Source organism: Uranotaenia lowii, chromosome 2 (assembly GCF_029784155.1).
Source record: "Uranotaenia lowii strain MFRU-FL chromosome 2, ASM2978415v1, whole genome shotgun sequence".
NCBI lineage: Eukaryota > Metazoa > Arthropoda > Insecta > Diptera > Culicidae > Uranotaenia > Uranotaenia lowii.
This window is the reverse complement of record NC_073692.1, coordinates 87,935,256-87,959,786: the sequence shown is the minus strand read 5'-3', so window position 1 is coordinate 87,959,786 and position 24,531 is coordinate 87,935,256. Positions and strand designations below refer to the sequence as shown.

Here is a 24,531-nt window from a genome sequence, read left to right as displayed (position 1 = left end):
GAGACTTGAGACATGAGACCTGAGACCTGAGACCTGAGGCATGAGACAAGAGCCATGAAACATGAGACTTTAGACCTGAGACATGAGACATGAGACATGAGACTTGAGACATGAGACATGACACATGAGACCTGAGGCAAGAGACAAGAGCCATGAAACATGAGACCTGAGACCTGAGACATGAGACTTTGGACCTGAGACCGGAGACAAGCTACTAGAATTAGTACCGCGAGAAACAAGTTTAGCTCCGATTTCTACATGCGACCCCTCTAATGAAAGGTTTTGACTTGTAGATGACGAAAAATAGTGTCGCGACTTCGCTAGTACAAGCTACTAGTGTTAGTACCGCGAAAACTAGTTAAACTCCGATTTATACTTGCGACCCCTCTAATGAAAGGGTTTGACTTGCAGATGACGAAAAACAATGTCACGACTTCGCTAGTACAAGCTACTAGGATTAGTACCGCGAGAAATTAGTTAAGCTCTGATTTCAACCTGCGACCCCTCTAGTAAAAGGGTTTGACTTGTAGTTGACGAAAAATAGTGTCGCGACTTCGCTAGTACAAGCTACTAGTGTTAGTACCACGAGAAATTAGTTTAGCTCCGATTTCAGCTTTCGACCGGTCAAATGAAAGGGTTTGACTTGTAGTTGACGAAAAATAGTGTCGTGACTTCGCTAGTACAAGCTACTAGTGTTAGTACCACGAGAAATTAGTTTAGCTCCGATTTCAACTTTCGACAGGTCAAATGAAAGGGTTTGACTTGTAGATGACGAAAAATAGTGTCGCGACTTCGTTAGTACAAGCTACTAGTGTTAGTACCACGAGAAATTAGTCTAGCTCCGATTTCAACTTTCGACCGGTCAAATGAAAGGGTTTGACTTTTAGGTGATGAAAAATAGTGTCGCGAGTTCGCTTGTACAAGCTACTAGTGTTATTACCGGTAGAAAGAAGTTTCATTTCCGATTTCAATCTGCGACCAATCAAGTTAAAGTGTTTGAAGCAAACAGAACTCAAGGTTAGTTGTGAGATACGTCTCGCTGGTCGAGTGGTTAGCGTGGTAAGACGGTAATCGCTGGTCCACTGATGGCATGGGTTCGATTCCCATCTCGGTATTGGAGTTAAATGTTAATCTTAAATTTTCAACGTAATTAATTCAGTCTACAAAGCCTAAATCGGCATAGACAACGTATGTCTTTTAAACAGAGATACCGTCTGGTGCATCTGGTGCATCATGCAACAGTTTTCAACTTCAATGGCCTTTAAACACATTATTTCCGCAGATAATCATACCGTTTGTACAAAAAAGTTTTAAAGTTGATTGCACATAAAATTGAGGTAGTCAGAAAAAATATTGGTTCCACCAGTTGTGATGTATTTGTAATGTCGTAATGCATGAAGCACCAATTGCAGTAGTTTTTGGCTTTGTTCGAATTAAATTTTATATGTTTTGAACCATAAATGTTTTTATGGAAAAAAGCATGAGGGTTCAAGAAACATTTAGGGGTGAAAAACACTGTACCAAATTCTACTAGCTGAAATCATAAAAATTCATGATTGGATGGATAAAAATTTTGAAGTTATATTTTCATTAACCGCAAATTTTTCAAAGAATGCGATGTTTGATAAAAATTTTCGATAATTTGTAGCATCTTGTTCAAGTTTTCAAACAATCAAAAAACGCACGGGCTCACAGCTCTCAGAGCTCTCTAGAATGATGATTTTACTCAATTTTCAGCTGGGTGCTGCAGCTTCTGCTTGCGCTTTTTGATTTATTTTGCCAGTTATTAAAACAAAACGTGATACCAAATATAAAAAATACACTTTAAATACTATTCAATTCCCCGGATTCTCAAGATTACCCCCTGTAACCAACATCACCAAGAAGTCAATCCCTTTCACTTGACGGGTCGAAAGTTGAAATCGGAGCTTAACTAATTTCTCGCGGTACTAACACTAGTAGCTTGTACTAGCGAAATCGCAACTCTATTTTTCATCATCTACAAGTCAAACCCTTTCACTAGAGGGGTCGCAAGTCTAAATCGGAGCTTAACTAATTTCTCGCGATACTAATCCTAGTAGCTTGTACTAGCGAAGTCGCGACACTATTTTTCGTCATCTACAAGTGAAACCCTTTCACTTGACTGGTCGAAAGTTGAAATTGGAGCTAAACTAATTTTTCGCGATACTAACACTAGTAGCTTGGACTAGCGATTTCGCGACACTGTTTTTCGTCACCTACAAGTCAAACCCTTTCACTAGAGGGGTCGCAAGTTGTAATCGAAGCTTATATAATTTTTCGCGGTAATAACACTAGTAGCTTGTCTCAGGTCTAAAGTCTCATGTCTCAGGTCTAATCTTTCATGGCTCTTGTCTCATACCTCAGGTCTCATGTCTTATGTCTCATGTCTCATGTCTCAGGTCTCAGGTCTCATATCTCATGTCTCATGCCTCTTGTCTCATGTCTCAGGTCTCAGGTCTCAGGTGTCATGTCTTAAGTCTCAAGTCTCATGTCTCAGGTCTCATGTCCCATGTCTCAGGTATCAGGTCTCGTGTTTTATGTCTTAGGTTTCTAGTCTCAGGTCTCAGGTCTAATGTCCCATGTCTATGGTCTCATTCTTCAAGTCTCAGGTTTCATGTCTCAGATCTCAGGTCCCTGGACTTAGGTCTCAGGTGTCATGTCTAAAGTCTCAGGTCTCATGTCTCTAGTCTACATTTTCAAGTCCAGGTCTTATGTCTCAAGTCTCAGGTCTCAGGTCTTAAGTGTCAGAACTTCAAAGCTGCAGAATTCGAATGGTCTTTTTTTACACGGTTTTCGGGAATTAACACGGTTTTTTTTACACGGTTTTCGGGAATTAACACGGTTGTTTTTACGCGGTACGTATATCAGTGTAAAAAAAAACCTTACTGTACCCGTAAAGCTGTCCCATATTTGGCTTTTCTTCAGTTGATCATTTGATTCTCTTTATCTGCGCTGTATTTTTTACTTTACTGGTTGTTTACTGATGAAAATAAATTACGTATCCGGACAGAACAAATACGAGCAAATTTATATAAAAACCTGGCTAAATCCGGGCCTTGATTTCAAAATTGACGACCCAAAATTCGGGAAATATCCGGGCAAATTTTGTTAAAACCCAAAAAATACTCAAAAAAAAAAAACTAGAAACAAAATTTAAACAAAAATTTGTTTATCAAAATTCATCGACAAATTTTAAATAGTAGGAGAAAGTGGGGTAACGTGCGCCATGGGGAAACTTGAACCACTCTAAATATCTCAGCTGTGTCTTGAGATAAAATTCTCAATCCAACTGTCATCGTCGTCACTTTGAGTAAGCATATTTTTCTATATGTTGTTGACTTATGCATGCATCATATCTCGCGTGAGCTTTCATTACGTCGAATGAAACAGAAACACCGAACCGAGAAAAACGCTTCTGAAATTTGAAGAGTGTTTTTCAAATCCTATTTTTATTCCTTAGCCGATAACCCTTAAAAAATACGCAATATTCATGGAAACTAATTGTGTCAGATGTTCCACATTATGAATTTAATTTTTTGCAATTTTTAGAGCTATTTTTTAATCATATAGGAACATACGACATATTCAAACATAAATCGTTCATACGTCTGAACACATTCGTCATTGGAGGGGAAATTTGTTTCATTCGTCTCTTTTCTTTCGTCCTTTGATTCCTTCAACTTGCACTTACGCCCAAATGTTTCTGATGCAAATTCTATGGGAAATTTTCAATTTTCTCGGCATAGTGGCTGTTTAATAAGTGAAATATCTAGTGTAGCGGTAAATTGGTGAGTAAATGCATAATGAAATGTGTGAATCGGGTGCGCCATCGGTCAAACCAGCTCGCTGCTGCTGATCAGCTTTCTGTTGCCGATCAGCTGGAGGGGAAATTTGTCTCATTCGTCCTTTGATTCGTTCAATTTGCACTTACGCCCAAATGTTTCCGAGGTAATTACCGGTAAATTTTAAATTTTCTTGGCATAGTGAATGTTAACTTAGTGAGTTGTCGTGTGTAGCGGTAAATTTATTAGTGAATGCGTAATAAAAGTGTGAATCGGGTGATTGGGTGATGCTGCTGCCGTTTAGCCTGCTGCTGTTAGTTGTTAGGTTTGCTGCTACTGCTGCTGTTCGGTTTCTTTTCCTTGCTGCATTATTTTACAGCGTTCGAAAGCCTGCTTGAGTATCGATTTAAGAACGCTTGAAAACAAGAATCTGAAATAATATTCATTGCCAGGTTGATATTCTGATAACCTCTACCTGTATACACTTTTTTGCTCATGGAATCCGTAGCGAATGTGCTAGGTTTTTCTTCCTCTGTACATTCGCCGTTTGGAAGAAGGGACGTAAGCAACATTGAAATTGGTAATCAAGGTTTTGTTTCATTCGTCATTTTGGAAGTCTTAAATTTTATATATTAAAAGGGTTTAAATTGATTGTTTTATCAATCACATAGGTAGATAATGTTATAATGAAGCTTTTTTAGTGAATATCTCAGTTTTTCAAATTTTGTTTCATTCGACGTAATGAAAGCTCACGCGAGATATGCTTCTTTTGTGTAACTAGCTAAATTTAATTTACTTACCTAAATAAACAAGCACCAAAAAATTGCATCGGTGGGAAACCTGTACTTCATAACAAAAATGTGCTCATATGCTTATTGTCTCAGTTTTGTCTTGCTCTTTCACGTGGAAAAGGAATTTGTCATGAATAATCAAAAAGTCATTCAAACGCAACATCTGTAATGTTTTCTTACGTCAAATGAAAAGTTATGTAAAATATTATGTCAATTTTTCTATTTTCGAAACTTTTGAATCATACCCAACTGTCTTCTCTATTTCATCATATGAAATTGTTTAAAATAACGATATGAGTTATGAAACTACCCTTTTGGGTCAACTCATAAGCTTTCCATGTTATTTTGTCAATTTGGGTTTGGTGGCCACGATTCCCCTTGATTTTTTAAAATCCAAAAAATTTTCCTTTTTTAAAACAGTCAGAACTGACTCAGAAAATGACTTAATAAAAATTAAAAAAAAAGCCTAGTGATAATCCTAAATGAAATCTCAGATCACTGTTATGTCCTCTTTATCGTTCACAATTTAATAAAACACTTGTTATAAAACCAATGGAATCAGAGTTTTCGGCAGAGAATAAAACACGCGTATAAATCGGCTCCATATCTAGTCACGGCTGAGATCAGAATGATCGGATCTGTAGAAGATCTCATCTTAAATGAGAATTTATAATAATTCATTTACAGTGTGTTATGCATTTATCGGGACATGACAATCACCACCAACAATGCTCAGGAAATTTTGAAAATCCCTATTTTTCAATTAGAATCTTTAAAATAATGGGTGAATATATCTTAACATAGGTTTTCCTCTTTTTAAAACCTATCGTTTCTTTGATTCATTGGGTTAAAGTTCAAAGGAATTAATTTGCATTTTTTGCTTGAATAAAAAAAGAAGGAATTTGCAGTATACAAAATCGTCAGATTTAATGCCATGACAAGTGCTGTTTGGGAACATTTTATGTTGAAATGTGTAAAGTCTATAACTTAAGTATCGGGTTAAACTTTTTGGAAATGATTTTGATGAAAATATGGATTTTAATTCAAACTGCTTCGAAGAATGAGGATGGTGAATAAAAAGCTGTTTGAAATTTTTTCTTATATGATTCATTTCTTCAGCTCTAAAAATACACCATCCAAAGCTAATGGGGAACTGAAAGCGCTGCGTTAGGCAAAATATTCGGCGAATACTCCAAAAATTGACCCGATATTAAAAATGCTATTTTTAAAAAGATTCATAAGCAATATATTCCAATAAATTATAATCTTTTAATTTCGGTTTAAACCTTAATGTGAACTCGAAGAAAACGGAATAAATCTACTAAATGGAATACAGCAAATGAAACACACATATTATCAACATACAGTTATTTATGGAACAAGTTACAAAAATTGGATTTTAAAGACCCGTTGAGTTAAAATTCTTAGGTTCAATTTTAATAGAATTAAGCGGGACGATTCGAGTAAAAGGAAAGAAGGGAAATGTAAAGAAAACTAGGAAAAATGAAATATGGACGCCAAGTAGAACATGGTAGGACGAAGTTTACCAGGCTTGCTAGTGACTTAATAAAAATTTTAAAAAATTGCCTCGTGATACATTTGAAATGTAGAAAATCGTACCATTTATTTTTTTCATTTTATCTTTTATGATAAACAAGTTATGGAGCATTGAAAAAAGTGGCCCATGATTCCCAACTCTCCCATATTTAATGCTTAATAATACCTTTCATGATTATTTTTATAAAACTTGCTCAAAACATATTGTTTTGGAGGCATAAATTAGAAAAATAGGTACAACACAATTTGTTTTTTTTTTCAAATAAAGTGAAAAAATTAAGGCAAAACTCGGGCATTTTTCGATAAAATCCGGGCAACGGGGCCGGGTCAGACTGTTCCAAAATTTAGTGTTGATATCCGGGCAAACCCGGATAAAACTAGGCAATCTTAATGTAGATATAAATGTTTACTGTAAATCGAGATGTTGTTAAAAATTTATTGCTGAATTTAACGATGCCTCCATGCATGATAACAACAAACTAGCTATGAAGTCGATTCTAAAAAGGTTTGTGTGATGAAAATTGGTCCAGTAGTTTTGCAGATGGGGCCAAAACTGAATCCGCTTTGTAGTTTCCCGAGCGACGTATTGAGATTCTGCCTTGCAGCAAGAATACTATTTGTTTTCGAAAGTCTCTTTGAAAGAATTGAGCATTTTTCTGAAGATTAATAAATAAATTTGCCCCATTGCTGACTCTATTTTTTAAATACAAAAAATAGACACTTTCAGCTATCTTTCTGGAAATTTTCAAGTAAAAATACCCAATGAGTGATTTTCTACAGCATTTACAAAGTGATCTAATTTGATGTGGAACACCCTTTAGCTTATTTTTTTTAAATTTTATTAATAACCTTTTAAACTTTGGTTGTTCATTCGGGTCTTTTTAGCTAAATTTGTTTGAAAGTTTTAATTAATGCGCTGTTTAATTTCTTAATTCCAACACAGTACATCAATTCCATCCTTCCATCCTCCTTATAAAGAAATTTAGAGTATTTTTCTGACAGTTTTCTAATTACAATTGTGGGCCCATGGCCCACAGCGTTTTTTTTAAAAATGAGTTGATTGATTGTATGATTTTAATTTTAAGTGATGCACACATTCAACGGAGCATAACTTTTTACCATTGGGTAAACATCAATCAAATTTGGCACACTTTCTCATTGATGCGTATTGTTTCCATGCTGTCAAACTCGAAATCAAATAAATTGGAGGTGAACCAACGCGAGTCGAGAGAACTAATTCTTCCCAAACACTTGGAATTTCCTAACCTATCGCACTGGTACTTGGAAAAAATGTTGAACATTCACAAATTCAACCGTCAACAGAGTGTTGAAGCGGTTCCAGGAGCGGTTGAAGTTGGACCACGGCAAAGGAACTGGAAGAAAACCGGGACCGGAGAACAAAAAGACGGAGGGAAAGGTGAAACGGATGATTAAAGCAAATCCCAACGTCTCAAGCCGTGATTTGGCTAAAAAGATCGGCATGTCGCAGAGCTACGTCCAGAATGCAAAGAAAAGAGCTGGACTACATACATACAAGGTAGAGAACTTCCCAAACCGCGATGAGCGGCAACAATCGACGGCTAAAACTCTGGCACGGAAGCTCTACGAGAAGATGCCGACAAAATATGGCTGCTGTGTGATGGACGACGAAACGTATATAAAAGCCGATTTTAAGCCAATTCAGGAGTTCAAGTTTTTCACCGGCAAGAGCCAGTTCGATGTGGACGACAAATTTAAAAAGAAGAAAATATCCAAGTACAGAGGAATGAGCCTTTCGTGACAAAGGGCACAGTAAATGGCGAGGTCTACAAATCTGAGTGCCTCGAGAAGCGCCTTCTGCCGTTCTTGCAGCAGCACGACGAAGCTCCGCTATTTTTGCCAGATTTGGCATTGTGCCACTATTCTAAAAGTGTCCTTGAGTGGTATGAGGCCAATTCTGCCCATTTTGTTTCAAAGGACATGAACCCGCCAAACTGTCCGGAGCTGCGCCCGGTGGAGCAGTACTGGGCAATAATATAGCGGGAACTTCGGAAGAGTAAGAATACAGTCAAAGACGAAGAGGACATGTTAGGAAAATGAAAAAAAAAAACTGAGAAACTAGTACCATATGGCACTGTAAAGGCTTTGAAGCGAATATGCGTTCAGTTTTACACTCAGGGCTCCATCCATTTAGATTTTTGAAGTAAATATATGTATAAAACTACCCCAAAATTTTGGTTTGTTTCTAAATATTATAAGAAAATTGGTATGACATTTTCGGTGTCGCAATAATTTCGCGTTCGCTCTTTATCTAATAAAAATATGATTTGCTCATGCACTTAAATTCCTTCTTTTTCAATGAGTAATAGAAGTTTGTGTAAAACGATACCATATACCTACTATACACAAAGAGAGCAAAACAGATTTCTTTTTGCGCCATTATTGTCAAGCAATCGGAGCCAACATGTTTTGGTCAATTATAGTTGCCCTCAACCCTTCGTCAATTTCATTGTAACCGTGTTCCGTTGCGTGCTTACGCCTGAGAGTTGTAAAATTGAATTTACTGACCGTCGTTACTGCTTTGCGTTTATAAAACTGATACCTACTGACTTTAAATGTGTTGAACGTTAGTGAGCACTTGTTGTGAATTATCATTTAAAAAATTAATTATAATAGTAGGTACGTACTAAGTTTTTTAAATCTAAAAAATAGCTTCATGTCTTTATTTAGCAAAATTTGGAAAATTCAAACTTTTGAATAAACTAGTTTTCGGCAAAAATTTCTTAGTTAGAGGTTTATTAAGTTATTTCCATCGACACTTTTTTTTCATATACTTCAATAACTTATGCAGTTGCCAACTTGACAACCAAATTGTCAAGTCTTAAAAAAAAATGCCAACTCCACTATTAGCATTTCTGTTGACGCGACACTTTAACTAGGTTAAAATATCATACGTCACATTTGTAGAAGCAAGAGTAAAAAAAAAACACCGTCACGAACAGTAAGAAGGTGGAAAAAGTTGCAATAATTTATCGTTTTCTGGGTAGGTACATTCTCTGTTTCATAGTGTAGGGAAGCTTCGCCTGAGATTTGCCTGTCCGCATACAGTAAGTTGATTTGAATGCTAGCTTCTAGTGAGGACTTTACTATAGATATTAAAGGGAGGTACTTTTTACATTTACCGCCGGATCATAAAAAAACGAGGGTTACCTGACAGTTATAAATACTCGTTAGTTAGAAGCAACACTTTTTTATTAACCGCTTGAAGCAACTATTCAAAAAATTGATGAGAGATTTGTTGAAAAACTTGCAAAACTCATGGAAAATCAGAAAAATTAGCGTATCATAGGTAGAATTCAATACTTTCATTATTCAAATTCAGAATTTAATTGAAGCTGAAGCAGGCAACCCATTGATTAATATAGCGAAAACAAATGCAACGCAGTGGCATTTTACTAACCTATTAGGAAAACATAACATCCATAACATAACATCCCAATCCATCTTATTCTTTAAATAAAATCGATTTCACGGACAAGGTGTACATTACAATATACATGTTAGAATTCATTTGCCGCTGCTCGATAGGACTGTTTATATTTCATTTGAATGTAGAAACACATTATGCTGGTAGCTCGAAGGCAATCCACTTACCACATGCTCAATTCGATTGATTTTTTAGGATTGAACTTTATGATTAGGATAAAATAGGATGTTTTCCCTTGCAATGTTAGACGATGCTATCACATTGGTAAGAAATTGTCAGTTTGAAAATTTATCAGTTGGAAAGAAAAAGCTTCCTGTTCCACGTTTTATTGATAAGATTGATTATGAATTCCTTTTTGCTTTGCTCGGGTACGTTGTGTCTATAGATGTCTGGCACTTGAATTGATTATCTAAGACTTAGTGTTTGAACAAGATTGTTTCTAATGTTAATCAATTTATCGGCCTCTTATCGGAAAAAATGATGTCCTTTTTTAATAAGAACATTTCAAGATTATGAAATTTTTTAGACGGATAGAAAGTTTGAAGAAATTAAAGATGATGGAAATGAGCGAGTAAAACTTTATTAGAAAGCAATTTCTAAGCAGCACTTAAAGATTTTTTTAAATTTGTTTCGATTATAGTCGTTTTACCATTTTTATGAAATTCGCGACTTAATGTCAACGTTGCAGTTGGCAGAAAGGTATTGAAAAACTTATCCGGTACAGCTGACTTCGATGGTTACTCTTGGGCTCGAACTCGTGGATATCGGATCAGGAGACAGATGATTTGCCAACTGAGCTATATCACATTTCACAAGCCCATTTAAAGATTGTGAAAATTATAGACGGATAGAAAGTTAGAAGAAATGAATTTTATTTTAATTCAAAAGAAAATTAATTACTTTACTTGTTTTGTTTTTTAACTATAATTTTAAGTAATCATTTGGATCAACAGGTGATCCGTTGATCAGAAATAAATAACAAATAACAAATCAAGAAAAAAATGGTATTTTTTTGTCTAACTTTTTATTCATAGATTTATCGTTTAAGATTCCAAAAGAATGTCCAACGTAGCAAATATTTTATTTTTTCTCTTTCTTCAAACATCAGGGAGATATAATTTTAAATAATAACTATTCGCTGTTTCCGTAATTTCAGCAGTTGAAAATATAGAAAAAAATCAGTCAAACTTGAAAACAATCAATAAGTCTATAATAACGTTTCTAAAATTTAGTTTCAACAAAATCGAAACCATTCAATTTTAAAATTTTTATCAAATTCCAATTTGAATCGGAATTTGAATATTTTTATAATAGTTAAAGCTAAAATCTTCAAGGTTTACAATTTTACAATGATAATAGCTGAATGGCGGTAATTTACGACAGATTGTTTTCAAAATTTAATTTATATTTATATTTATATGGCTTGTGATATAGCTCAGTTGGCAAGTCTGTTGTCTCCTGAGCCGATGTCCGCGAGTTCGAGCTCAAGAGTAAACATCGAACACAGTTGTACCGGATAAGTTTTTTTTAATAACGATTCGCCAACTGTAACGTTGATGAAGTCGCGAATGCCATAAAAAAGATAGTAAAACGACTATAATCGAAACAAAAAAAAAACTATATTTATATATCCAGAACAAAATCTTGATGCACTTGGCTGATATTTACATGAAATTGATTCCGTTGATTCGAGCGAAATGGAAAAATCGGTTATCTTTTCTCTTCAAAAATTTGTAATAAAATCTGTGAAGTCTTAAGGGGGGGGGGGGGGGGGGGGGGTGGGTAGGGTCTAACGGGTATAAAAAAAACACCATTTTCACGATTTTTTTCTAGAGCTATCGTTCAAACAAATGTATTCAAATTTTTTGCATTATACAAAGCATTGTTAAAAGAACATTTAGTAATTTTTTCGTAGAAAAATATTGAAAAATGACCCGGTGACGAAGTACTTTCGAGGATGCCTTTTAGAAAACAGGATTTGCGGTGGACACTGTATCTCAGCACAGAATCATCTGAAGTCAAAAAATCAGAGCAAAATATTTTTAATAGATGTTTTTCTGGACCCCAACGTTTTTATTTAACTTAAAAAAAAATTTATGATATTTTTGTGGCTGTTTGAAGTAAAAACTACGATTCTTCACTTAAAAATCCGCCATTTTTCACCTGTAAAATCTCCCCAAAGTAAAAAAATAAAAAAAGAAGAACGTTGGGGTCTGGTATTTTATATGTAGAAAATATGTTCCAAATTTGAAAAGAATCGGATAAGTAGTTTTCAAATGACGATGTCCACGGACTTTAAAAATGTGCTTTCGAGAAAAACGCGTTTGAAGTTTCTGCTCTTGCTTTCTTGCAGTATTATATAGGAGGAGATAAAGGCCTATAACTTCTAGAGTTTTGCTTCAATTGACTTGAAAATTTGACACAACATTCTTGAAATGTTTTACAATAAGAAAATAAAAAAATAAAAAAATCGATTTTTTGAAAGTGCTTCCTATCACCCCACTGAGAGGGGGAGGGGTACCTAATATTCATTGAAATATTCTCCGTTTCAAAATATCACCCCATGCCAAATTTCATACCATTTGCTTGATGGGTGCTCGAGTTATGCAAAAAATTGTCTTTTGTTTGAAAGGCCCCTCCCCCCCTTCCTGTTAGGGGGAGGGGTCCCAAACCATAATAGGAACCTTCCCCAGCCTCCAATACCCCCACCTGTCAAGTTTCACGCAAATCGGCTCAGTAGTTTCTGAGTCTATAGGGAACAGACAGAAAGACAGACAGACAGACAGAAATTCATTTCTATATACACTGCCGGCCAAAAGTTTGGGATCACCCACTAAAAAACATGCAAATTTTGATCGTTCATATCTCAGCCGTCTTAGGATATATTGAAAATCTTCTGATCTAATTTGAAAGATAATGAGCAATAGCTATCTCGGAGGTATTTTTCCCAAATATAATGTTTTAGTTTTGAACTTAAAACTTAACCTAAAGTTATAACATTTTCAAAAAATCGCACTCAATATTCAAAGCCGATCATCTCGGGATAGGGTGGACCAAATCTCAAAATTTAAGTGGCATTAGAATTCCTGTTCTTTACTTCTCAAAACACAATCAAAAAATTTTTTGAAAAAATTCAAAAACGCATTTTTAATTAATAAAATAGACACTTGAGTTGTCGTCCAAAAGTTTGGGATCACCTCTTTGTATGGTGAGTTTGGGATCATTCTTATAAAAACATGCAAATTTATTTTATTCATATCTTTCTCATCTAACATCGTATTGCAGATCTGAAGGGTTCATTTGGAAGCTTAGGAATTGTTGTTTTTTAATAAATTCATTCAAAAATTATATTTTAAGGTGAGAACTATAAAAAAAATCTGGAAACTTTCAAAAAAACAATAAATTTCAGGTGATTTTTTTATGGTTATCACTTCAAAATATAATTTTTGAATGAATTTATTAAAAAATAACAACTTCTTAGCTTCCAAATGAACCTTTCAGATCTGCAATACGATGTTAGATGAGAAAGATATGAATAAAATAAATTTGCATGTTTTTATAAGAATGATCCCAAACTCACCATACAAAGAGGTGATCCCAAACTTTTGGACGACAACTCAAGTGTCTATTTTATTAATTAAAAATACGTTTTTGAATTTTTTCAAAAAATTTTTTGATTGTTTTTTGAGAAGTAAAGAACAGGAATTCTAATGCCACTCAAATTTTGAGATTTGGTCCACCCTATCTCGAGATGATCGGCTTTGAATATTGAGTGCGATTTTTTGAAAATGTTATAACTTTAGGTTAAGTTTTAAGTTCAAAACTAAAACATTATATTTGGGAAAAATACCTCCGAGATAGCTATTGCTCATTATCTTTCAAATGAGATCAGAAGATTTTCAATATATCCTAAGACGGCTGAGATATGAACGATCAAAATTTGCATGTTTTTTAGTGGGTGATCCCAAACTTTTGGCCGGCAGTGTATATAGACTAGCGGACCCGGTGTGCTTTGCAACACCTTCCAAAAATAAATGTAATTTGTAAAAATTTATTCAAATTTAGATTTTTGTAAGCATTTTTTTTAATTAAACCTCATCATAGTTCAGAACCAACAACTTTGAAATAAGAGCGGCAGCTGGAGTTCCGAATTGCAATTCAAAGATGGTATACATTATATACTGAAACTTGATCTTTTCCAATTTTGTCCCCCACTGCTTGAAGAAGATAGGCTGATTTACCCGGCTCGAGTTTACATAAATTTCAAATTGAAAGAAAAAGATTCGCATGTTGGAATTTATTGCATATTGTACTTTATGGGAATAGAATTTCGAAAATCGATCAAACGCGTGAATCGGGACAGTTTTTTGAGTATATTCCTTATATCCTGTATTATGATCATCTACAGCTCCTAATTTGCTTTAGATGGCGTATTTTTTGTTGTTGAAAAAATAAGCTATAGAAATTTGAAATAAAACGATGAAAAGGATTTTAAATAACCACTTTCAAACGGCGTTTTTCACCATCCTCTCCCAGCAGTTTGAATATCTATCCTTTTTGCGCAAAATTATGTTAAAAAAAGGTTTCGCCATATGCCAACTTCGTGGACATGAGACATTACAACTTGAAGTTTTCCCAAACAGCTCTTGTCATGGTATGAAAATTATCGATTTTATGCAATGCAAATTTCTTTTTTTTAAATAAATTTATTAAAGCAAACTATTTAAATATTTAAAAAAAACATCAGTTGCATCACGAAATAGATTTTCAGCGTTTTTTATTTTCTCTTTGAAAGTCAAATATTCAAAAATGTTGGCAAAAACAAATTTCTAAGTTAACATTTTCCCCGTTTATTGGGGAAAGTATAATGCAAAGCTTATTTTCAGATGCGTCAGAGTAATGGCTTTAAAATGGATTTGATACGTATATCTGCTTGTTTGTTTTGTCAAATTTCATTGATATTTATATCTGCATTATTGCTGCAGTATAAATTTATGTTTGATACTCCACTTTTAACGAATGCTGTTCAAAGTAAATGACCTTCATTACCAAAGACATTTAAGAATTTTAAATATCCGCTTCAGTTTTCAGAATCAACGCTTCAACATTCGGAATACCCCTTCTGGTCTTTCCACCACATTGAATCATAGGATGAATTTCTTAAAAGTTCGATGTTTGCTCTTGCCCCACCGTGTGAGTTGTCAGGAGGGAATATTTTTTTTAAAACTGTAGGGGTTTACTAAAAATTTCTCATAAAAATTTTGCTTCCAGTTGAATATCAGTTCTAATGTCTCACTTTTCAAAAAATATGTGGATCAAAAGTCTCTTTCACGCAGCCATGTAACACAAAACACTTTTCATGTTAAGTACGTACTGGAATTGGTATGTTAACAAAAAGTACGATATTTTTTTAAAGAATTATTTAAAATAAAAAGCTCCCATTTTCATTTCTAAATTCGTTTCAGTTGTGTATTTAGGCTGAAGTAACCATTTCTAGAAGAAAATATTTTTTTTTGTAACAAAGAAAAGTTGGACATGCTCTAGTGTTCCTTGAATGAAAATTCTTTCGGAAAATGAATTCCCTCACTTTTGTTCAATAAAAATTAGTTTATTTCACTGATACCTTTCTCTTATGCACACGTCAGTTCTATCTTATCTAATTTAAAGAAGAGGCTCTTGATCAGCTCATGTGTCGGATCGGGTTTTTTTTATCCTCTTTAAATTTGAATAGCGCTTGATAAAACTTCAGTTAAGTACTTTTTTTTTCATGTCCAACAAAATGTTTGCGATTTACCTCTGTAAAAAACATCTTATTCATATTTCTGTTATCAATATGATTGAAAAATAACATTGTAGGCGAAATGGGTTAAAAGATTGTATCTACGTAAATTCTTTACTTTCTGTTTTTTTTTTTTTTAATTGTCCCCAAAGTGTCCTACCATTATTTCATTAGAATCAGAACTAAATTTATATTTTTAGACAACAAATGCTTCCTACATTAACACTATCTAAATTGGCAAAAAAAATTTATATGTTTTATTCGATCTTCAAAATGACAATCTGGGTCACATCTAGGCGTCATTCATAACCATGTGCTGTACAAATGAGCTATGAATTAAGTTGAAAAAAAATTACATCAAGGCTTCATATCGCCACCCCTTGCATTGAGAAAATGCTTGGTTGAGAAATACGCGCCAAAATATTCCCACTGATCAGTATGCTATGCCATGGTTACTATCCTCTCGCGACGCCTTGACCATGGAGACAAAAACAAACTGCCCCAAGGAAAAAAAATTAGAGAAAATGGATGCCATGACTTCAATTTGTTTCGAAAAACTACAAATTTTGTATGGGAGCCCCCTCTCCCTTAAGTCGGAGCGGTTTGTAATTATTACAGAAACCATCTCCGGGCCCAAAAACCTTCAGATGCCAATTTTGACGGTGATTGCTTCAGTAGTTTCCGAGTCTATAGAAAACAGACAGACAGACACACATTCATTTTTATATATATAGATTATATGAAATATCAAGTTAAATCTTATTACAGAAGTCTACTATGAATTCCGAACCGGTTCTCTTATTACTAATTTTGATTTCTCATAAAAAAAATCTGTTTTATAGAATTGGTTTTCAAATTATAAAAATTTGAGTTCAGATTCTCAATTTTATTAAAATCGTAACTATTTCGAGTAATTTCTTCTAGATTTTAATTCAATCTTCAATATAATGTCTAAACCTCTCAAATGGATTTAGGATTCTTTGGAATTTGAATCCCGAATTCATTTTTTAAATTTCAATGCAAACCGTGGTCTGATTCTGAATATTGCTTACGATGTTAAAATGTTATTAATAAAGCTTATCGAATAAAATTCACATTTTAATAGTTAAGTTGCCCTACACTATAAAAAAAAACTATGAAGATTCCTTAGTTAAATCCAGCGCTAAGTTTTGAGTTTACCGCATATAATATTTGTATCCTAAACTTGAAAATTGTGAACCAGAGAAGTCCGAATTAGAAGAGTTCCAAATTCATGTTCAAAATTAGAACGAAAATGAAGAACTGGATTTTTTAAAATGTGATCAAGGATACTAAAAGAAACATGGAGAGATGGAATTCAAATTTAAAAAATTGAAAAACAAAAAATATTATACCTATCCGTATCCGTAAAAATGTATTTTTATTCAATTTTTTTTTAGAAATTTTTCAAAGAAAACATGCCCCAAGCTCTCGAAGGCCATATCACTCTTTTAGTGAAAAACGTTAACTGATTTCCAAATTTCATATTGTTTTCCAAATTGGTGCAGTGTATTTGATAAGTAGCTATTAATTTGTTCTATAGTAGTTCTTTTAGTTTTTTTTTAATCCTGATGAAATCTACCTATGTCTGACCTGAAGTAAAACTTATGTATGTTATGTCTGTTTATTATAGAAAATTATAAAAAAAAATCAAAATTTTCTCACACTGAGCTACTTCAACTTCACATTTAAAGAGCCGCAGTCTGCCGACCACTGTGATAGCAGATTGAATTTTTCATATAAGATATGTATTATTTCAAGCCATTTGATCTGCGGCTTCGATTTTTTTGGGATTTTAGGTCCAAATTTTCCCATGCAATTTAAGCTTATAGAGTATTTCCTGAGACAGATGGTGGTAAGGTAGCTTTTTGTTTTTGTTTTGAAAAATGTAAACACCTATTGGCGTTATTTTGAGCTTGGGAGATTAGCACTGGTCAATTATTTCTTCAAAAGAAATTTTTTTTTAATTTAACATTACATAACATCAACATTACCTTCAAAGTATTTGATGTCTGCAATTATTTAATTTTGGGTAGTTTAAAAAATGCAAAATTTTGCATAACCATTGCATTTGCACCGCCAATTTGGTTTCGTTATTATCCGGCCATTGAACATGCGTAGTGTTGTTGTTATTTTTACCCTTTTTACCCTACCACCAGGTGCAGAAAATTGTAAACATGAGAAATCAGCTGTTCGTTTGACAAGTGGGGAAATGCCTTATAGAGTTGTTTTTGACAATTCTTACGCACACTAGCTGAGCGTGTACAGATGAGACAGGACAATTAACCTCAAAAACTCTCGGTACAAAAAACGAACAGCCAATCGACACACATCATCGTTTTTTAGGTTAATTGTCCCAAAACTGAAAAGGCTTGGTGAAACAACCAGCATAATATCACGAACACTACCAGCGGTAAATAGGACTATTCTGGGAGCCAGGTGACGTCAATTTTAAGCTCGGATGAACAGCTGTCGTCGGTCTTCGGCGCTCATCCGAATTTACGTTTCTCTCCTAAAAGCATTTCCTTGAGTCATTAGACAGTGGTGAAATTTCGCGTGTCACGTCACTCGACCCGCAGAATAAGCCACATTGTCAGTTCATTGTCAGGTCGATCGAAAGTATAGAACTCGAGAAAAAAATAGAACCCGTCAAAAAATCTATTATCAGGTCCTATCGGCTTCCACGAAATTTAGGCGACATTCACACTAGCGCCAAGTAAGGATCGACGTGATGGGGTTCAACCTCTAGTTCAAACACTTGTCACGCACACTCGTGCACTAGTGCAACTTACATTGCCGTAAATAATATAAACATAATTATTGTGTGAGTGAAGTGACGTTTGATTTTCAATATTTCATAGAATTGTTTTTTACATTTCTTACGAACATTAACTGGCGTGTACAGACGATAACGGGGAAATTAACCTCCAAAAATTTCAATGCAAAAATTAAGCAGCTAGCCGATGAACACGGTCTTTTTAAGGTTAATGTTCCCAAAATTAAAAGTGGAAGTGTCAGTGGAACGCCCTGAGTTATAACACGAATACTACACCCATAGAAGAGGTTGCAAAAATCAAATGCCCATTTAGCAAATCTTTGTGCCGAAAATACGCTGAAAAGTGTACCAAAGATGGATGATATGATTGGAAAAGTACTACTGGCATTAAGACTCGATCTCACAAGCAAAATGATGCACTACATTTTGTGGGATTTTCATCCTATTGAATAATCACAAAAAATATAGTGGGAATCGAACTCACTGTAACATCTCATCTCGGTTTGCCAGTCCGATATCTTACCCAGTGTACCATATGAGTTGGCTATCAAACGAAAGCATTGGCCGTCAGCCGTTTGGCCGGTATCCCCTACTTCAATTTCACTGAACAAAATCAGATGAATTTCGAAAAATATGAAATAAGAGAAGAATAATGAAATCTTATAACAAACTTTTTCAATATTAATAGAACAACCAGCAAATCTATAACATTCACTGCAAAAAAAAGTTAATAAAAAGAAAATTGTCATATTTTGTATATCTGGTAGTTTGGAATTTTCATTTTCAAAGATCTTTAAAGAATTTTTTGTTATAAATGTCATTTTACAAATGAAGCGTTATTGAGCTTCTGAATATTAGTGTTAGGTCAAACAAAAAGTATAGTTTTGAAATAAGTTTTAGTTTATTATTGCATAAAATTCAAACTGATTAACGGTGATTAAATTTTTTTATTGGAGTAATTTATTGAATAGTGATTTGGAAATTTAGTAATATTATTTATAATTTGGAACACAATCCTCGTTCAAAATTCTGGTTTCGATTTTTCAAATTCTCAATATAAAAAATCAGCACTTTCAATTTCAATTTAGTTGAAAATAAGTTTATCAAAATCAGATACTGAAGTATGAAGCTTCTGGAACTTAATTTTAATTGATTTGCTCTTGAATTTCAGTTTATAACACAAAATTTTCAATTTTCATTGTACTGAAACAAATGAAATAGCAACAAATAAATTATAAAGTAAGTGAAAAATCGTTTTTTGTATGTAGGTACCTATTTATTATTCCAAATTCTTGAAATAATATTGATTTACAATAAAAAAAAAACATGGAATTAAGTTTTGAAGGATTAATTTAGTGAAGTAAATTTATCAATTGCAATTGAAAGAGCCAAACTTTCAGATGTAGAGTATGAAACCTTAAACTGGATTTTAACTTAAAATTTAAAAATTATAATGTGGATGAGGTGAAAGCAGTTTCGGCGATATAATTGGTGTAGATCTTGAAATCCAACAGTATTAGTCAAAATTTACGAACAGCTCCTTCGAATGTTAGCATGACGGATTGTCATGTTGCCGAAAAAATAATCGACTGATAACGGCAAAGATTTAATCCACAAGGGAAAAAAATAAAACATAAGCAATCTGATTTTGCAAAAATTTTGCACCCTTAACGCGATTTTTTTTATCAAATTTTTTGTCAGAAAACTAATAAGTTTAGAGTTTAATCGATCAATGATAACTGATGAAGCAACTGACCTACATGAATAACAAATAATTATTTAGAATCTATAAATTATCTTTTATACATTCATCGATGCAGATTTTAGGGAAGAATGCCACTAAGTGGCCAATTTCCAAAAAAACGATACAGATTTGTTCCTAAAACAACGATTTGAAAATAATAAATTGATCATTTTTTTTAAATTCTACTATTTTGTCGTCCAGAAGTCACGATAAATTACTCACAGTTTTCAGAAAAATTGATCATGATGTTAGAATCTTTTTTTTTAATCTTTTTTATACTGTACACTTTTGCTAAAAAGTGCACAATGTTTTTCAATGAATTTAAACCTTGTATTTTCAAAAGTTGTACCGAAAAACAGAGCATATAGAAAACTACAAATTTGCATTTAGTACCTCTAAATAAGTCAAAGTCAGTTTTCAAATTCTTTGCACCTCGGAAAATGTGAATTTTGTTTCCTTGTGTTATAATTGTGAAGCAGATTTTGAGTTTTGAAGATGAATGTAAATCTCTTTCTCAAAATACCAATTCCTCTATATTAAAACAGCTTTTATACACAGTGAATTTTTGCCCGGTTTCCAGCAAAAAAAAATTGCTAGAAAAGTCCAGCAATCCATTTTTTTTTAAATTTTAATAGATGTAGCTCAAGAAAAATGAAATAACCAATTGCTCATTATACATATGACTGCCTTGAGAGATTAATATTGATATTTAAATTTGAAAATCTGATTTAGAATCCCAAAAATTCAATTATAATTAAAGCAATTAAAATTGCTTAAAATTTTGCTGGAAAGTCAGTGGGACAAAAATCAGTTAAATTTTACTGGTTTCTAGCAAAAAAAAAATTTGCTGTGTAAATAGTTTTTATTCTTTATTGGATTCCATGCGGCCTCAACATGTTGTACGATTGAATTTATTTTGTTAAATATTGGTGTCAAACAGAAAGATTAGAAGGTACCAAAGACTGTAGATTGAAGTCACACATTTCTAAACCGACTTTTCTTCAATCTTGAGCCTTTAAGTGATAAACAAACTTTTCCTTTGATTAAACACCCCCACGGAGTGGAAAATTTTTGAAAATTCAAAAGCACATCTACTAGGGGAAGTTCAAAGTTTTTATAGAAATTCGAGCATTTACGAGTATTTTGTAACGGTTTTTTGCCGCTTGGGGGGGGGTGATCACCCCGATCAACCCCCCCCCCCCCCCCATAGGACTGCGCCTGCCCACAGCTCATCTTGGCTGGTGGGTTTTTGCCGTCGATTGGAAACAAAAAATGTTTTTTTCTAATGCCGGTTTACACACACACATCGCTCGATACATCATTCGACAATATCCTTGCTGGCTGATTGTTTCTATCCTGCTTTGTCTTGTGATAGGATATGGGATATGTTTTATTTGGTTTCTTTCAAACAATGCCAGTTTTTTAAAAAGCTTGTTAATACCGGTCCGGCATAGAATCTTATACCGATAATTCTATTTCCAAGAAAGTTCATTATTGGTGTAGAGTCCGATTTGTGAGTGTTCTAGCAGAAAAAAGGACTTTTGCTGCGATGTGATTTTACTCAAAGCTTGAGTGCAAAGTTGCAGTGCTTGAGAAGAGAGAGCTGTAAAGCTTAGATCCCATCTCGCGGAGCGATAGCATCATTGTGTTGGCGTCACCAACGATTTTTTTTCGAAAGAACAACAGCCCAACTATCTTGATGCTAAGATATCTCCGCTATTACTCTACTGAATAACTCTCTCAGGTTTACTTGTAAATTGCCAATTTCTTAAAGTTTCTTGTTCCCTTCCGTTGCAGCTACACCAAAAATCTATCGCCGGACAAGGTGAACCTGAGTGCGTTCCGAGGCGAGGGTGAGCTCTCGAACCTGCAGCTGGACGAGAATGTGCTCACCGATCTGCTGGAGCTGCCCGGATGGCTGCGCCTTACCTCGGCCTGGTGCAATCACGTGTCTTTCCGAATATCGTGGACCAAGCTGAAAAGCACCCCCATCACCCTGGTAAGTGTTTTTTTTATTTGTTGTATTTTTCTTGGTTTGAATGATTATACCTCGGGAAAATTAGAGATTGAGTGGTCATCAAATTGTTTGTTTAGAAAGATTGGGAATTTAAGGCGTATGTATTGTTTCAGACACTCGATGAAGTGAATATCACAATCGAAACATGTGAAACAGCACGCAGTGGTACCCCAACGACTGGATTTTCCAGTTTAGCAGTACCCCAAGGGAAGTACAGCTACATACACAAAATTATCGATGGGATTACAATCGTTGTGAATACGGTCAATGTGAACCTGAAAAGCCCTGCCTTCACCGCCTCTGTTCAGATGTCAAGGATCAGGGTTGAGTCCCGCACGCCGAAATGGCTACTGGGTGATCTAAGAGTGACGCGGCTGAAAGATCCGACTCGCGGTTTGATATTGATATTCAAGGAACTATCCTGGCAAACCGTACGTATAGAAGCTAGCTCTACTCAGGACCAAAATTTAACACCGTTGCGTTTGATAACGAATCAAGCGCGCTGTAGGATTATTATCAAGAAAAAGTTGTCGGATTGTAGTATAGTAGCTAGTAGATTAATTTTAATATTAGACGATTTGTTGTGGGTTCTGACCGATTCCCAGCTTAAGGCAGCGCTTCATTTTGTTGACTCCTTGACCGGACTAATAAAAGCCTCGACCAATGTGGTGCAAAGAGTGAAAGCCCAGAAAAAACTTGAGACACTTCCGGAGTACCAGGCTCAACTTGCACAGTCATCGAAGGTTCCGGACGTGCAACAATTGACGGCAGCCCAGCGATATTTCAATATTTACGACGTTCGGGAGACATCTTATCATTTCTTTAGTCAGCGGATTGATCTGCATCTTTGTGACGATCCTGGCATCGGTCGGTCTAGTCATCCTAATCTGAAGGACGGTGGAGCTCTTCAAATATCGGTCCATGGATTCCAAGTTGACTACTATCCGTATCACCTAGCCAAAGCCGACAGATCCCATTGGCCCAAGTGAGTTAATTCTTAAACACTTTTGTCGCATTTTGGTGATTTTTCTCTCCTCTTGTCCGAAAGGTATAAAGAAGCTTCAGTTCCACCGGCTCTTTGGCTGGAACAATCTCTCAACGCCTTCCGTGAATCGATTCTAAACTTGTGTGAACCGAATAGACCGTCACCGCACCCCAGTTTGGAAAGGTAGCTATGAATGGGAACCGTAGATTATTGTATAACTTAGCCTTTTCGTCTCTATTCAGAACCACAAATTTCAGTCAGCAAACCTCTCCTAGTCAGCCACGTAATCCTGGGGCGTCGGGTTCTAGCGTTCCGAACACACCCGGCTCTCAACCGGAACCGGGAATATCCTCCGTGAACAAACTTGTGCTAGACAATCTGACAAAACTAATGTGCGTTTGTGTAATCATGAAGGTCGAGGAATTTTCCTTGTATCGCGTAACTACATCCGGTAATAAGCAAATGCCCAAAGAGTTCATCACAGGTAAGCTGGATTAATGTCACGTGTTTTATCAACTGTTTATCAACCGAATGCGTGAATTGTAATACGAATTAAATTGATGGTTCGCTTTCTTTATTTTTCTGCACGCTATGCCTTACAAATTGACGCAAAAGCACTGGGCAAAAGGAAAAAAGGTATTAAACATTTATAGGGTTGAAAAATCACGCACGCACTGTTCTGTTTCAAAGTTTATTGGGGACAACCGTTTTTAAAATGTGGGCTCCTTCGTTGTTTCTCCAATAGCCTGTTTGTTAATAAAGTATGTTGTAGAGATAATGCGCACCGTGAAAAAGTAAATCAACTCCACTAAACTGAAAATGCTTGCACCCATGAACAATCCCAAAATACCGCCGATGGACACAACCACATCTAAATTTTCACGTACAATTTGTCTTCTGTAACGTTGCCTTGGCATTGACATCAGTTTAAACAAAATTGACCGACTATCGCGGTTTTCGATCACGGATTGCTTGCCGACAACATTGATCTCATGCTCATTACAAGACGGCAAACACGGACAAACCAAACCGTTTGTACGCCACGGTTGCATGATCGTCGTTTTCGGAAACATCAAATCACTCTGATCCAGACACAGCAATCCATCGTAGTTGCAAATGGGACTGGTGTCGTCATCTGAAATATGTTTAAGGGTTTGAAGACCATTAACCTAATTTTTCGTCAGCTCATTGCCTTATTACCTAGTTCTTGCCTTTTTGAACAATTTTTGTAACTTACCACTCGTTATCAGATTGTGGTGACAGCAGTTGCAGACACGAATTTGTGCATTCTTCAGACACTCAGTAACACATACGCTGTAACTGTAGCGTGGGTAGTTGGCGTATCGAATTTCATCCGGAAATACACACCGCCGAATTTCCGGTTCCACAGTACGCACCAAGGGATCGTTGACTACATTTTGAAGCGTAAAGTAAACCGTACCGGCATATCCTTCCGGAACCTGAGCGAATTGCAGCGTCGTGAGCAGCATGTGCGGAATGTCTTCTTCGTTCAAAATGTATGCCTTGAAAATTTAAATGCATCAGTTACGGGGTGTCGAAATTCATAATTATATTCCCATTTACCGAACTAGCTT

At 35.0% G+C, this 24,531-nt stretch overlaps 1 protein-coding gene across 1 annotated transcript in view; it reads left to right on the top strand.

The window, feature by feature from the left end:
• The window catches only part of LOC129743955 (bridge-like lipid transfer protein family member 3B), a 55,277-nt gene that overhangs the window by 8,977 nt on the left and 21,769 nt on the right, over window positions 1–24,531 (top strand). The window contains 4 exon segments of the mRNA XM_055736204.1: window positions 21,732–21,933; window positions 22,065–22,936; window positions 23,000–23,119; window positions 23,179–23,420. Of these exon segments, the coding sequence (XP_055592179.1) occupies window positions 21,732–21,933; window positions 22,065–22,936; window positions 23,000–23,119; window positions 23,179–23,420 (1,436 nt within the window).